At 34.3% G+C, this 14054-nt stretch overlaps 1 protein-coding gene across 1 annotated transcript in view; it reads right to left on the reverse strand.

The window, feature by feature from the left end:
• Positions 1-1838: 1838 nt before the first annotated feature.
• The window catches only part of EYS (eyes shut homolog), a 1522493-nt gene continuing 1510277 nt past the window's right edge, over positions 1839-14054 (reverse strand). Inside the window, exons 39-40 of the mRNA XM_025419151.3 lie at positions 9569-9730; positions 1839-4476 (exon numbers count right to left, since the gene is read on the reverse strand). Coding sequence (XP_025274936.3) covers positions 3290-4476; positions 9569-9730 — 1349 coding nt within the window. The 3' untranslated portion in view covers positions 1839-3289. The remainder of the gene's footprint in view (positions 4477-9568; positions 9731-14054) is intronic.

The raw sequence follows: 14054 nt of genomic DNA on the forward strand, positions 1-14054 counted from the left end.
TGTTTTTCTCCAAAGTCCATATGCATGTCAGTTGTATGAGAATTGAGAACAGGAGAGAGAGACAAAAGCCTGGTTACTATATAGGCCTTTCATAGCCTCTCCTCTGTTTCACCAACCTGTCTTGAAATCCTTTATTGGACAATGCAGCTCCTCAGAATGAGCAGGAAGACACAAAAACCTGTAGTCTCCCTTGCATAGATTTGCAAAGTTTACATTCATTTCAAATCCTAATTCTCAAGCCCTCTTTTATCTTCTATTGCTGCTGTGACAAATCATTCAAAACAGTGGCTTAAAACCACACAAATTCATTGTACATTTCTGTAGATCAGAAGTCTAAAGCAGATCTCAGCAAGTTGAGATCAAGGTGTCAGAGGAGTGTATTCCTTTTCTGGAAGTGTCTTGAAAACATGAGTCTAATAGAGGCAGAACAGTCATTGGGAGAGACTCCCAACATACGTACTTAAGGAAAGTATGACTACGAATACCCCCAAATACTTATTTTTCTGTGAAAAACTTTTTCTGTGAAATAACTCCGTGTGTATGGATATATCTACCCAAGCTGTATTTTTAAAATATTCCCCATTTAAAAGAGGATACTTTCCCCACAAGGTTAATGATTTTTTTGCAGCAGCTTCTTTAAAAGGAATCTTTTCATTAAGTCATTTTGACTTAGAGGAAATTGCTGGGTAGCAGTTCTTATTTATTTTGTGCCTATTCTACTTTGTGCTAGATTCTTAGAATTCATCGGTGAGCAGTACCATTAGCCTCCAATCTCTTGGAGCTTGCAGTATAGTGTAGAAGGCAGGTGGTTATGTCTTAATGTAAAATTGCAGCTGATAAACAGCTTTAAGGCATTCTCAAACTTTGGTTTCAGGATCACTTTACTCTGGAAAATTACTGAGAACCCTAAATATGGGTTCTATCATTTAGCATTTTAGAAATTAAATGTTATAATTTTAAAAACATTTAACAATAGTCCTATCATGTTAATATAACATTTGTATGAAAAATAACACTAAATGCCATTGATTTCATTTTTTGCTCCTCTCCAAAGTCTGACTTAAAGACAGCTGGATTCTCTTAATCTTCTGCATTCAGTGTTCTGCAGTATGTCATTTTGTTTGAAATACATGAAGAAAATTTGACTTCACATGGAATAATTTTGAGAGAAGTAGTATTCTTTGGATCCCCAGAAGATTTATAGGCTTTCAGAGATCCTTGTTTTACACTTTGAGAAGCGCTGCTTTAAAGATAGGCACTCTACATTTATTGAGAGAGAACATGTGGCTGGCTACTGTGATGGGCTATGTGTGTGTGGTTCACTGAAGCTTTGGTAACCTTAGAAGGTTTTCTTAACTTTATACATAAAATGTGTATCTTTAAAGTTAGATATAATTATCATCCATCAAAATTATTTAAGAGCACTTATTTTGATCTTAGTATTACCAAAACTAAAAGGTATGGACCAAAATAAATTTAGGTCAGTTTTTCAGCGAGTATTGGACAATGTTTTCTTGCATGGTTTCTGTTAAAAAAAAAAAACTTTGAGTCTATATACAGACATTTGGAAGTTTTATATTTTGCTTTTTTAAAGATTTTATTCATGAGATACACACAGAGACAGTGGGAGAAGCAGACTCCCCACAGGGAGCCTGATGTGGGTCTCATTCCAGGACCCCGGGATCTTGATCTGACCCCACACTCAACCACTGAGCCACCCAGGTGCCCCTTGCTTTGTTAATATACCTGGGGGCAATTTGTGTTCGCTGAATGGTGCCAAAGCTCTACTTTAGTTCTGGGGCCCTCCAAGAGCATCTGTAGCATTCCTTTCCTTTTTTTTTTTTTTTTTAAGATTTTATTTATGTATTCATGAGACACACAGAAAGAGAGGCAGAGGGAGAAGCAGGCTCCATGCAGGGAGCCCGACATGGGACTCAATCCCAGGTCTCCAGGATCACGCCCTTGGCCAGAGGCAGTGCTAAACCGCTGAGCCATTGAGGCTGCCCCATCTGTGTAGCTTTCTGATTGCAATGATGTGGCAAAAACAAGCCTATCTCCCCAATCTAAAATCCCTCAAATGATAAATTGCTTACCTGGTTTCTTTGTATAGACTGGAACCTGCACAGGCAGATTTTGCTTAAAGCATTGAGAAGTTAACCATGCACCAATCCTTTTATTTATAAATTCTCATCTCCATTTAATGATTATATATTTTTCCTTTCAAATTTCACCAGTTGCTTATTAACAAGATGATTTTTTTTTCTCCGCAGAGTCCTACCTATTAGTGCATTGGGTTAGTGGTGGTGTCATTTGCTTTGTTGGTGGCCAAGTGGTTATAAATTGTAACAAACGCTAAAAATGCTAAATCACAGCAGCAATAACTACTTCCCAGTCTGCAGCAGTGGAGTGGGGTGGAGAGAGAAAATTCTATTCACAGTTATATCAATAACTTGAGGTTGGGTAAAATGGATTTTCATAAGTTAATGCTTTTAATGATACAGATAGTATAATAACTTCAATAGCATTATTCAGAACCTGTTTTATGCCCAATTTTGAGACCTATAGACTTGAAAAGTGTAAATGAACTTTAATTTTTACATTTGATCAGTTATATAAATACATGCTTTAAAAAGTCAAGTCTATAAGAGTCATAAACAAAATGATAGTTTGCACTACTCTTCTCTCCAGAGATAACTATTTTCAATTCTTTTAGCCATTTCTTAGGATATTTGCCTTCATATTTGTGACCTATACTTAAAAAAAATTACAAAACTGTATTTATTAATGTCTTACTGTAGAAGATAAGTGTTTAACTGTCACCAGCCAACTGTCCTTTCCTCCACTTTCTGTCTTCCCACATTCATGCAATAACTTTTGGTTTCCATATTTAAATTTCACATTATTGTAATCACATATTTACAGCTGAGCCATGTAATAGAAAATGGTTATATATTTTTTCTTATATAATTTTTATTTTTCCTATGGTTAATTTGCTATATTTCATTTTATTTTTCTTTGTGTCAATTATTCCACCTAAATTTTATTTAACAATTCACAGATGAGTAAACATTAAATGAGCTAATGGAGTGAAAACTTTGGAATCAACGTATTTACAGATACATTAGATGTAGGAAAAACAACAAAAGTCATATTTTTAGCTACATTTTATAAACTTACAGAAAAGATGTGTTAGCATTTAGACTACAATGTGCCAAAGAAATAGCTATCAAAACAACTACATTTACACATATATTTTGTATATTGAAGTCATCAATACTAGTTGGTATAATTAATTTTGTTCATCTCCATTAAAAACATTGTATCCCTCGGATTTAATTAGCTCAATTTTTTTTGAATCCTGAAAAAATACATCTTTAATTCTGCCAACAAAATCTTTCTTAAAAATCTCATGAGTCACTTTATTTAACTTTTGGCCATATTCAAAGCCCCCTAGATAACTAATGCCATCATAGTTCAGAGCAACAAATTTTTTGTGAGGGTCAATATCCTCAGAGAGAATTAGATTGTCATCTAGGTAGGCCTTAATAAGAGTCTGATTTTGAATTACTCTTACATGGTGCCATTTATTACAATGGAATGTGCCGTTGCTATAGGTCATATGCACAGAAATGCTTTCTCCTAAGTTGACTGCTATTTTCAAGGACTGATTATGGAGACCAATTGCCAGAAAATCATTTTCTTCATTTTGAGCTTTTCCTATCCATACAATTAAGCCTTCTGTTTCAGTAGTACTGAAATTTAAGGATACGGTAGTGAACTGAAGGTTTCTCCTTCTGTAATCTGGATCGATGTATTTTATATAAGAATTACCCATAAATTTTGCAGTTGAAAATGAAGTTTTGTTTTCACAATACTTTCCTACCCAACCCAAAGCACACAAGCAACTGTAAGAAAATTGATCAGGTATACACAGAGATTGATGAAGACAAAGGTTATTCCAACAATACACAGACTGGTCACATGTGTTTCCAGTCCAGTGTGGCAAACATCTGCAAGAAAAAGTTGTGCCATTTACTATACATTCACCACCATTTCTGCACACATTATACCCACAGGGTGTCCCGTCACAGTCACCTACATTTGAGCCTCCTTTTGCTCCTAATTCAGTTAACTGTAATTCTTGATTATTTATGATAACTTCTCGGACACAACCCTGAAAACCTGAAGGTTCATTTGCTATTGACATAGGATTTACAAGATTTAAGGATGACACTCCTCCAATGTAGAAGTCAGTATTTGTGTCCAGGGAGCTCATTTTAGCATTGGCTTTTTCTGTTACATTTATCCCATCCAGATCTAAGTAGCCTTCTGCACCAACTCTTCCTGCTTTAATCACATGCCAGGTACTTCCATTCGTAGTTACTTTTTGGAGAGTCTCTAGAATGATAGTTCTGTCACCAAGATTGTAGCGAAGTTGAACAAAACCATTTACTAGGGAGATACATAAAAAATCCCCTGTTGAGAAAGAAAACCAGTTAATTAGTAACAGTAAATTGTCGCTCCATTAAAAAAACTTGCCCTTTTTGGCCATTTGAATAAGTTTTGGTTTGGGGGAAAAAAGGCAACAGTCCGGATCAAAATAAAGTTAAGAGAATTTTGTTGCCATTTACAGATCAAAATATAGATGTATATATTCATACATAAATCCTGTATTATTCAGGAATTGGCCACAAGTGATTTTTCCTAGTTGTAAATATTTCACAATGTAAATGTAAATATTCCACAATGAATGTCTTGTGGTACTAAGTTAAAGTGAGGTTTTCCTTTAATGATTTTATAAGGTTAAGGATGAATGGTTAAAAAAAAAGTAACATAGATGTTTTACTCCAAGCTGCTGATTTCTGTTTTTAACAGCAGTTGAGGAAGTAAGCAAGAGAATTAAAAGCTCTCCAAAGTTTCAGTCCTGTCATTGGCATCAAGTTCTGACTACAACTACACAAATCCCTAGTTGAGATCTCTCCTTGGGTGTTTAAAAGGCACGTCCAACATCAAAGTAAAGTTCATATTCTCAGGCTGTGAACTTGCTTCCATACACTTGGCGTCTTCTGATCTTTCCAAACTAAGGGAATCCGTTTCTCCTCCGCTTCTTCAAACAAAAAATCTAGGTGTGATCCCTGGTTCCATAATTATTTTTTTTTTGTTTGTTTGTTTCACAGTAACCAGTCTATCAAAGACTGGTCTACTGAAACAGATTTAACATTTTGGTTCACTGTAAACCTTCTGATTCTGTCTGCCTCTGCCACCTTCATTAGCTCTACTGTCATCTTTAGCTTGATCTTTTGTTGGAGTCTCCTCACTCTTCCTTTCTAATTGAGTTTAGAATCTATACTGAGGCTAAAATGATCTTTTCAAATGAAGAGATCTGGTCATTATACTACCCTTTAATAGCATCCACGCATGTTGAAATAAGAGCCTAAAATCCTTAACGTCTCTGCAGTTTCCCAGCCCCTTTCTCTAGCTTTATCTGGAGTGTGTTCTTCTCCTCTTCCTCCACTCACTATTCCAGCAACAGTGCCCTTTTCTTGCCTCAGCACCTTTGTGCATGTTGTTTTCTTTTTCCAGAACACTTCATTCCACCTCATCTAGGTAACTCCTAGTATCCTTCAGATCTGAAATTAAATGCCACTTCCTCAGAAACGTGTTCTTGATTCCTCAGAGTTGGTCATTTTTTTTCTATTAGTACTTTAATTGTACCATGTTTCTCTTCTTCACAATATTTCTCTCATTTTATAATTATATAGCCATCTGTGAACAAATCTGAACAAATATGATCCAGCATGTATATGAAGTTGCAGTGAGGCATTCAGAGGAAAAGTAAATCCAACTCTGTATGCCAGGGAGAGAATGCAGCCCTTCAACGTAAGACTATTTCAAGAAGTTACCAAGTTGTTTACGTAACAAATCATGGAGATATCTTCCTCAAGACAGCATTTTCCCTTCTCCCTCACATTTAATAGCTAATAAAAAATTTCTTATCCAAGGAAATTTCTTGGCACATGCTACTCTTCCTTTTCTCCTTGGACAGTGCCACACTACAACACCTTCCTCCCAAAAATAGTGTCCTTTTCTTCTACTGATCCTTGTGGTCCACTTCAGACTGTTATTCTAGGATGATTGGGAGACCTAGGAGTTCTATAATCCACCTATGATTTCCACTTGAAAACTAAGCCCACACAAAGTATGGTTCTCTTAATCATTTTTCTCATAGAGAATTTCTAATGAATATAATGTCATTACATCTGTGATTATTTGATTAATAGCTGCCTTGTCCACTAGCTTGAAAACTTCATGAGAACAGGGTGTGTGTGTGATTTGGCCCAACAGTTTATCTCCGGCACCTAGCACAGCTCCTGGCACATAGTAAGATGCTAAATAAACAATGGTGGAATTAAGAAATCACCTTTGTATAGTTGTGGGGTGAAATGACTCAGAGTATTTCTCAAATACTAGCTTGAAGCTAAAAAGCAAGAAATAAAACATCTTTTTCCTGTAATGATACGCAAGTTTTAAAAAATTCCCAATACGAGGAAGAAATTCACTCCATTTACATATTTTCTAACACGAATAGTATTTTAAGTATAAGATGGAGAGGCGTTTGCAAACTTTTAGATTATATAAAAGAAAATTAAATGTGGACTGGATTATCTAAATTTTTTTGTACCATAATAAGCCAGAACAATGAAACATAATTGATACTAGGTTTTTAAAATGTATACCACTCTGAATATACTTTGTGACCTGTAATGGACACAAATTCACAGGATTATGGAAGAAGTTTCTCTTGCTACTTGTGTCATAGAGTGTCCTTTAGTAAACTGGTACAGTGAAGAGCTACACTGGAATAAAAATTATCTAAAAAATGATTAGGAAAGCTAAAGCTGTGATCTATAGTATCACTGGTCAAGTTGCCAACTAAGAGCAAAGAGAGCAGCTCTTGCCAGGGAAGGCTTATTTTAACACAGCGTTGCTGGTATGTTCTTGTCTTGTGAAGAACTGACCCCCCCCCCCAAAAAAGGTGTTTTTCTTTTCCCCTTCTGTGTCCCTGGAACCTAAAATTGCTCTTGTATCTGTATTAGCAGATTTTGTCAAGCAAACCTTTTATTTTAGTTGACTAGAATATGGGTCATGGCTGTAGTCATGGGATATGAATACAGATTGGCATTAGGGTAAGTTTATGTTAGAAGTTGAGTACTAGTGGACAGTCCTAAGAAACTTGAGCTCATAAATGGAATAAAGCTCATAAATGAATTCACCTTGGCTATTTAGTGCCCTTTTAACCATGTCTAGGGCCCTTCCTTCCTCATCTGTGCTGCCATTGCCATGCATCAAAGCAATGTTTTAGGACCTAACATTTGTGAAGGGACTATAGAAGTACAGTAGGGAAATTTTATATACTTTTAGCTCCCTACATTTATCTTCTATTGTTTGTTTGAATATGCTTTAACATTACATTGTGGATGTCTAGGCTTTTTAAAAACATATTTGTGAGGATTATAACTATCAAGAGGAATTCAGGCTGTGATGAATTTGTGCATTGATAACTTTTACGTAGCAGAACACTCACTTTAAGGTATGAAATACTTAAACAGTAAACAGCAATGGATAAATAGGACCTGAGGGCTTATTTCTTTAAAAATCTCTTTCCAAACATCAAATATCTAAAATCAATGAGGATAATTTTGAAATTATCATTTTGTTTTAAATTTTATATTATTTGAAATTATTAAAATTATTAACCTCCAAAAAGAGATACTTTGTTCATTGAAAATTTGTTTTTTTACATATGATAATCTAGTTGGTTGCTGATATCTAAATTTGTTTTTTACATTGTGTATTAAGTGGGCATTTTTACCAAAAGCTCCACTTAGCAGAGAATTAGCTAGAAGGCTTAATTAATGTTTACAGCAGACATAACTCTTAGAGATGGCACAAAGTATGAGAATATCACTTGTATTTTATGCAACCATAAATAAATGAAACATACTTTGCCACTTCATTATACTAATTGAACACTAATAAGTAAGTCTATGCTTTTCATCTGATAAATACCTTTAGGTTAATCTAAGAGAATGTAAAGTTGATTTTTAACATTTTAAAGTTTTCATGATTTCCTTATATAAGTGTCAAATGCAGCATCAACCATGACTTGAAACTAATCCATTATCTCGTTCTAAAGTGTTTAAGGCAGAAAAAAGAAAACTCTTGACTGACATAAATTGAAATACAGTGCCATTTAATAACAGGTTTAAGAAAATATGCCCTTGGCTGCCTCTATGTGTTAATGTGTATGAATTTTTTACATATGTAAACATAAATACATATCTAGTGTACTAGTTAGAAAACTACAGTACAACATTCTTTGCCAGCACAGTTCCAAATCTATCTTGATTTTATACCCTTATCACACAAAGGTTAATTCTGAGTTTTTTAATGAGCAGCATAACTACAGCTGATTGTCTTTTAATGTCTCTTGATTTGTAAGTAGAAATTTTCCATTTGTGTACAATTTTTTTCATTTGGCATTTTCACAGGGAGATTTAATCATGAATTTAAAATGAAATATCAAATCTCAGGAAAAAGATCTCTCCTAACGTATATTTTGCAGTACAATCATGTTAATTTTTTTCTTTGAATTTATCTTTTCTCCTTGAAATTATTTTGAAGGTATTTCACCAGTGCACTGAGATGGAAACACTTGAGTCTAATTCTCTGATAGTTTAATCATTTAGCAGCATATTAAGACACATTCATAAGAGCTACCTTAAATAGTTTATGAAAATCAGGGTACCATTTGTGTTGACTACAGAAAATAGAATAAACTGGTTTAATTATTTCCCAATACTAAAATTTCATTTTCTGAGAAACAAGATGAAAGAAAAGCCAAACACAAAATTTATAAATATTTTGCAATAGGAATGTAACTGTAAATGCAAATGTCTTTGTCAAAATTCTGGAAAATATACATGAAAATGGAAATCAACAGTAAAGTAATAAAAACTCAACGTTTTTAAAACTGCAGCATACTACACAGATATTTTTATTCCGTATTGTTTTGCGATAATTGTGCTACTTTTATAGTTAAAAAATATTTTTAAAACTTATTTTGGAATGTGAATCCTAGGTTTAGTATTTAGATAACAAAATAACTTAAAAGTTTTGGAGCTATAAATGTGGACAGATTTACGGAAATATATCAATCATGCCTTCCTTTATGTTTTATATACATATTTTGTTCCTTTTGACATAGGACTATTATGCTCAGCTTCAACATCTTTTCTGATGGGATTGTTATACAGTTGAAATGTACTATATTTGGATTTTGCTAATTTTAATTCTAACACAACTCTTGCTATTTTATTAAAATTTATACTTAGAGAGTCAGTTCATTAACATACACTTTGATAACAGAACATACAAGTATCAAACATTTACATATTTTATAGGCTAGGTGACTTAAAAAAATAAAAATACTTCATTATACATTACTTAACAGACTATTGGGAATTCATTAGGATGTTCCCCCCCACAAACATGCTACCAACTTTACCTGATTGTGCTTTTAAGTGTTGTGCAACATAAAATAAGATGCCATCTTCGGAAAGTGGCTGAAACTGCAATTGAATATGTGTGTTTTTTCGAATACGGAAGGAAGCAAAAGACATCCAGGATAATTCATGGCTTCTGAAAGATGGATCACTTATAGATAAAGCTAACAAAACAAAAACATGAGTTAAAAAAAACTAGTATTGCTCATAAGTACCAGTAAAGTTAAATAATTTTATCATTTACGGATTTACCTTATCTTCCAAGAGTTGCTCCTCGCTAAATACATTGAACTATGGTATTCATTATAAGACATTTAAACAGTATGGAAGAAAGTAAAGTAAAACAATGAAATTCCATTGTTCGGTCTCCTCTAACCATTGTTAGCACTTTATTGAACATGTAGCCAGACTTTACTTTCTGATGTGTGTGTATATACTTTCTGATGTGTATGTTACTTGATGTGTGTGTATATCTAGTACTTGGTTTATTTCACATAAAAGAAACCATATTATATACAAACTATGCATAATACATTTACTTTCGGGACATGTGGATGGCTCAGTCAGTTAAATGTCTGACTCTTGGTTTTGGCTCAAGTCATAATCACAGGGTCATGAGATCAAGCCCTTTTCATCAAGCTCCATGCTCAGTGAGGAGACAGATTCTTTTTCTCCCTCTCCTTCTGCCCTTCCCCCTGCTTGAACTTGTGTTTTAATTCTCTCTCAAATAAATAAATCTTTTAAAAAGTAAGGTACTTACTTTTTTCACTCAACAATCTATCTTAATGAGACTCTGATGTTAGCATATTTTGCCTATTGCTTCTTCTAAACACACAGTATTTTAAAAAATAAATTATCTTTAGGGGGCCTAGGTTGCTCAGTGGTTGAGCGTCTGCCTTTGGCTCAGGTCCTGATCCTGGGCTCCCTGCTGGGAGCCTGCTTCTCCCTCTGCCTCTGTCTCTGCCCCTCTCTCTCTGGGTCTCTCATGAATAAATAAATAAAATCTTAAAAAAAATCCTTAGAGAAGTTTTAGATTTACAGGAAAACTGAGCAGAAAGTATAGTTGTTTCCATATACTTCCCTACCCCTAACTCTCTCTCTCTCTCTCTCTCTCTCTCTCTCTCTCTCTCTATATATATATATATATATATATATATATATATATATATATATAACCTTTTCACTATCAACATTCTGCTATGGAGTTGTACAGTGTACAATTGATGAACCTATATTGACATATCATTATCCAAAGTCCATGGCTTACATTAAGGGTAATTTTCATTGTACATTCTATGGATTGTGACAAATGTATAATGACACGTATCTACCATTGCAGTATCATACAGAATAGTTTTACTCTCCTAAAAGTCCTCTGTGCCTCACCCATTTGTCCTTCCTTTTTCCTCCCCAAACCTTGGTAATCACCAATATTTTTACTGTCTTCATAGTTTTGCCTTTTCCAGTATGTCATATAGTTGGAATCATATAGCATGTAGCTCTTTTAGTTTGGCTTTTCTTCAGTTAGTAAAATGCATTTTAAGGTTCCTCCATGTATTCATGTCTCATTTCTTCATAGCTCATTTCTTTTAGTGTTGATTAATAGACCATTGGATGGATGTACCACGGCTAATTTATTCATTTATCTACTGAAAGATATCCTGGTTGCTTCCTAGTTTTGGCAATTAAGAAGCAAGATGTCCTAAACATCTTTCCAATTGTCCAATTCTCTTCCAAAGTGGCTATACCATTTCGCATTCCCATCAGCAATGAAAAAGAGCTCCTGCTGCTCTACACCCTGGTCAGCATTTGGAGTTGTCAGTGTTTTGGATTTTAGCCTAAAATGGTGTGTAGTGGTATGATATGTTAGATGTTGATATGTCCTAAAGAGAAATATCTAGGTGTGTGCATGTAGAGTCAAGGAAAATGATATATTTGAATTAAGACCCCACAGAAGTGAATAAATGACCATTCACAAAGGTGAATGCAAGGCCCATGAGGTGGGAAGTTTCTTTCCATGAACAAGGTCCAGGAAGAAGGGCAATGTGACTGGAGGGGCAAAAAAAAAAAAAGTGGAAAGAGAGGTCAGAGAGGTTATGAGGCCAGATCACGTTGTCAAGAATTGTGATGTATCTGAGATTTTACCTACCGGTAAGGTAATAAGAGACTGCCACATTTCATAGATAATTACAGAAAACATGAAATACCTGGGTCAGAGACAAAGGACAGTTTATGACTCATAGCAAGTAACAAGAGTTACCATAAATTGTCAGTTCCAGGAACCTCTATTCTCTTACAAAAATGTGAGAGGACCAAGTGATTACTGTGTGTTGCTTAGAGAGGAAATCTTGAGTTTAGAGGTCTAAGTCTTTTTTAATGGACAGGGAGCATGCCTGCTCTTGCTCTGAAGGAAGACATTATTTCTGTCTTCTAAAGCAGGAAACAAACTGGCTCTTTGCTTCAAAGTTAGTTATCAGTGGTGAGATGGGTCTACATTGTGTATTCTTCATGTGCACAGAATCATTTTATGCAAAGATTTGTGGTATTTCTGTATTTTTGCAAAGATTAAGTGATTTGAGGCTGGCCATGCAGAAACATCAGATGGATCTGAGTGAAAGGTCATCCTACAGAATACTGTCAAGGATATGGAAAACAGGTAAAATAGAGAAACTGTTCCAGACTGAAGGAATCTGAAGAGACAGGACAACCAAATGCAACATACATCCCTGGAGGGCATTCTGGTTCTAAATGAATAAACACATGTTGGGGCAGTTGAAGACATTTGAATCTGGTCTGTGAGTTGGATGGTAGTGTTGTACCAACATTAATTTCCTGATCTGGAGGTTTGTGTGCTGATTATTTAAGAGAATAGCCTTTCGCCTTTCGTTTGGGGGAAATAACCGCAAGGATGTTTAAGAATGATGGGGCATCACATCTTTAGATTGCTCTTAAGTGGTTCAGAAAAAGACTAATAATGACAAAAGTGTGTGTGTGTGACAGTGAAGAAAATGAAATGATATAGTTGGGGAGAGTATGGGAGAAGGAGATATAGGAATGCTTTTTATTATAGCAACTTTTCTATAAATTTAGAATTATTTAAAAGTAATTATTAAAAATTATTTTCCTTACTGTTTTTATTATACACCTCTTTTTATAAGCACTTTCAACACTTAAACTACCTTTGTGTTTTTTGAACAAAATGATTTTTTAAACATCTCAAAAATAAGATCAGATACAGTAACTAAAAAACCAAACCAAACCAAAACTCTCAAAGGTGAAGATTAAACTGATCATCATAAGATCTAGTGCTACCTATTACTGATAGGGGTGATTAGCTTGTTTTTCCTCTGAATTATAGCTTTGCAAGAATCTGTAAATGTTTATATAATATCATTCTCTTGGTATTTATTGAGGCTTGTCTTATGGCCTAGAACATAGATAATATTTGTAAATGTTTCATATGTTTTTGACAAGAATGTGTATCAGGAAGTGCTGTGTTCTTTATGTTCCTATAGCTAAGAGCTATAGGAATCTTCATGAATTTGGGAAAAGTCTAGATTTTTCAGTGACACTACAAAGTTTTTCCAACAGCGAGTCATCTTACCAGGTTAATTAAGAAGGAAACACCAACACCCCTCTTCTTGGATAAATAATCTACTGGGTTCTGGCCAACAGCTTCAGGGATGGTCAGTGTAAGGAGCAGTTACAGAAGGGATAGTTTTTTGAGAGGAATAATAGCTAATGATTCAAGTGATTTTCCAAATTATACACACTTCAATCATGGCCATCACTTTTATGACCCTGTTAATTATAAATAGGATTCTCTGTGAAATTAGTAATATTAATATTTACCACTGTTTAACAACTGTGTCATTGATTGGCACCAGGCTAGCGCAAGCTGGTAAAAAAGAAAGTAGAATGGGCTATTTAGTGAAGTAAGAATCCTTGGATTGCAATGATGCACCATCTAATTTAGGGAATCCATAGATTTCTAAAACGAGCCATATTTTAAAGAAACTACCAAGCTATTTTCTAGACTGGCTGTACAAGTTTACATCTAATTTCTCTACATTCTCACCAGCATTTGATATTATCTCTATTTTTTAAGTTTTAGTTTTCCAGTAGGTGTATAGTGGTATCTCATTGTCCATAAACTCTTTTTAGATTAGTGGGTATATGAAATTTTTTGTTTTCTGCCTTGAGGCCTTAGTAGAAGCAGACAATCAGAAAAGTCAAATCTCATTGCAGAGTGATTCAAATAACCTCTAACTCAATACTTTGCTAATAAACACATTTATGCTCACAGATTCTCTGCGAATAATCTTTAAATAATTTTAAAATATTGACTCCCAGAGGAAGAAAAGAATGTACAAAATTAAAACAATATTAAGCCAATCTAGAATTACCAGTTTAATCAAATTATTGCATATTCTTTTAAAAATGAATTATTTTTATCCTCTTGTTTGGAAGTAATTTTTAATTTATAAA

The sequence above is a fragment of the Canis lupus genome, chromosome 12, assembly GCF_003254725.2.
Source record: "Canis lupus dingo isolate Sandy chromosome 12, ASM325472v2, whole genome shotgun sequence".
NCBI classification, from domain to species: domain Eukaryota; kingdom Metazoa; phylum Chordata; class Mammalia; order Carnivora; family Canidae; genus Canis; species Canis lupus.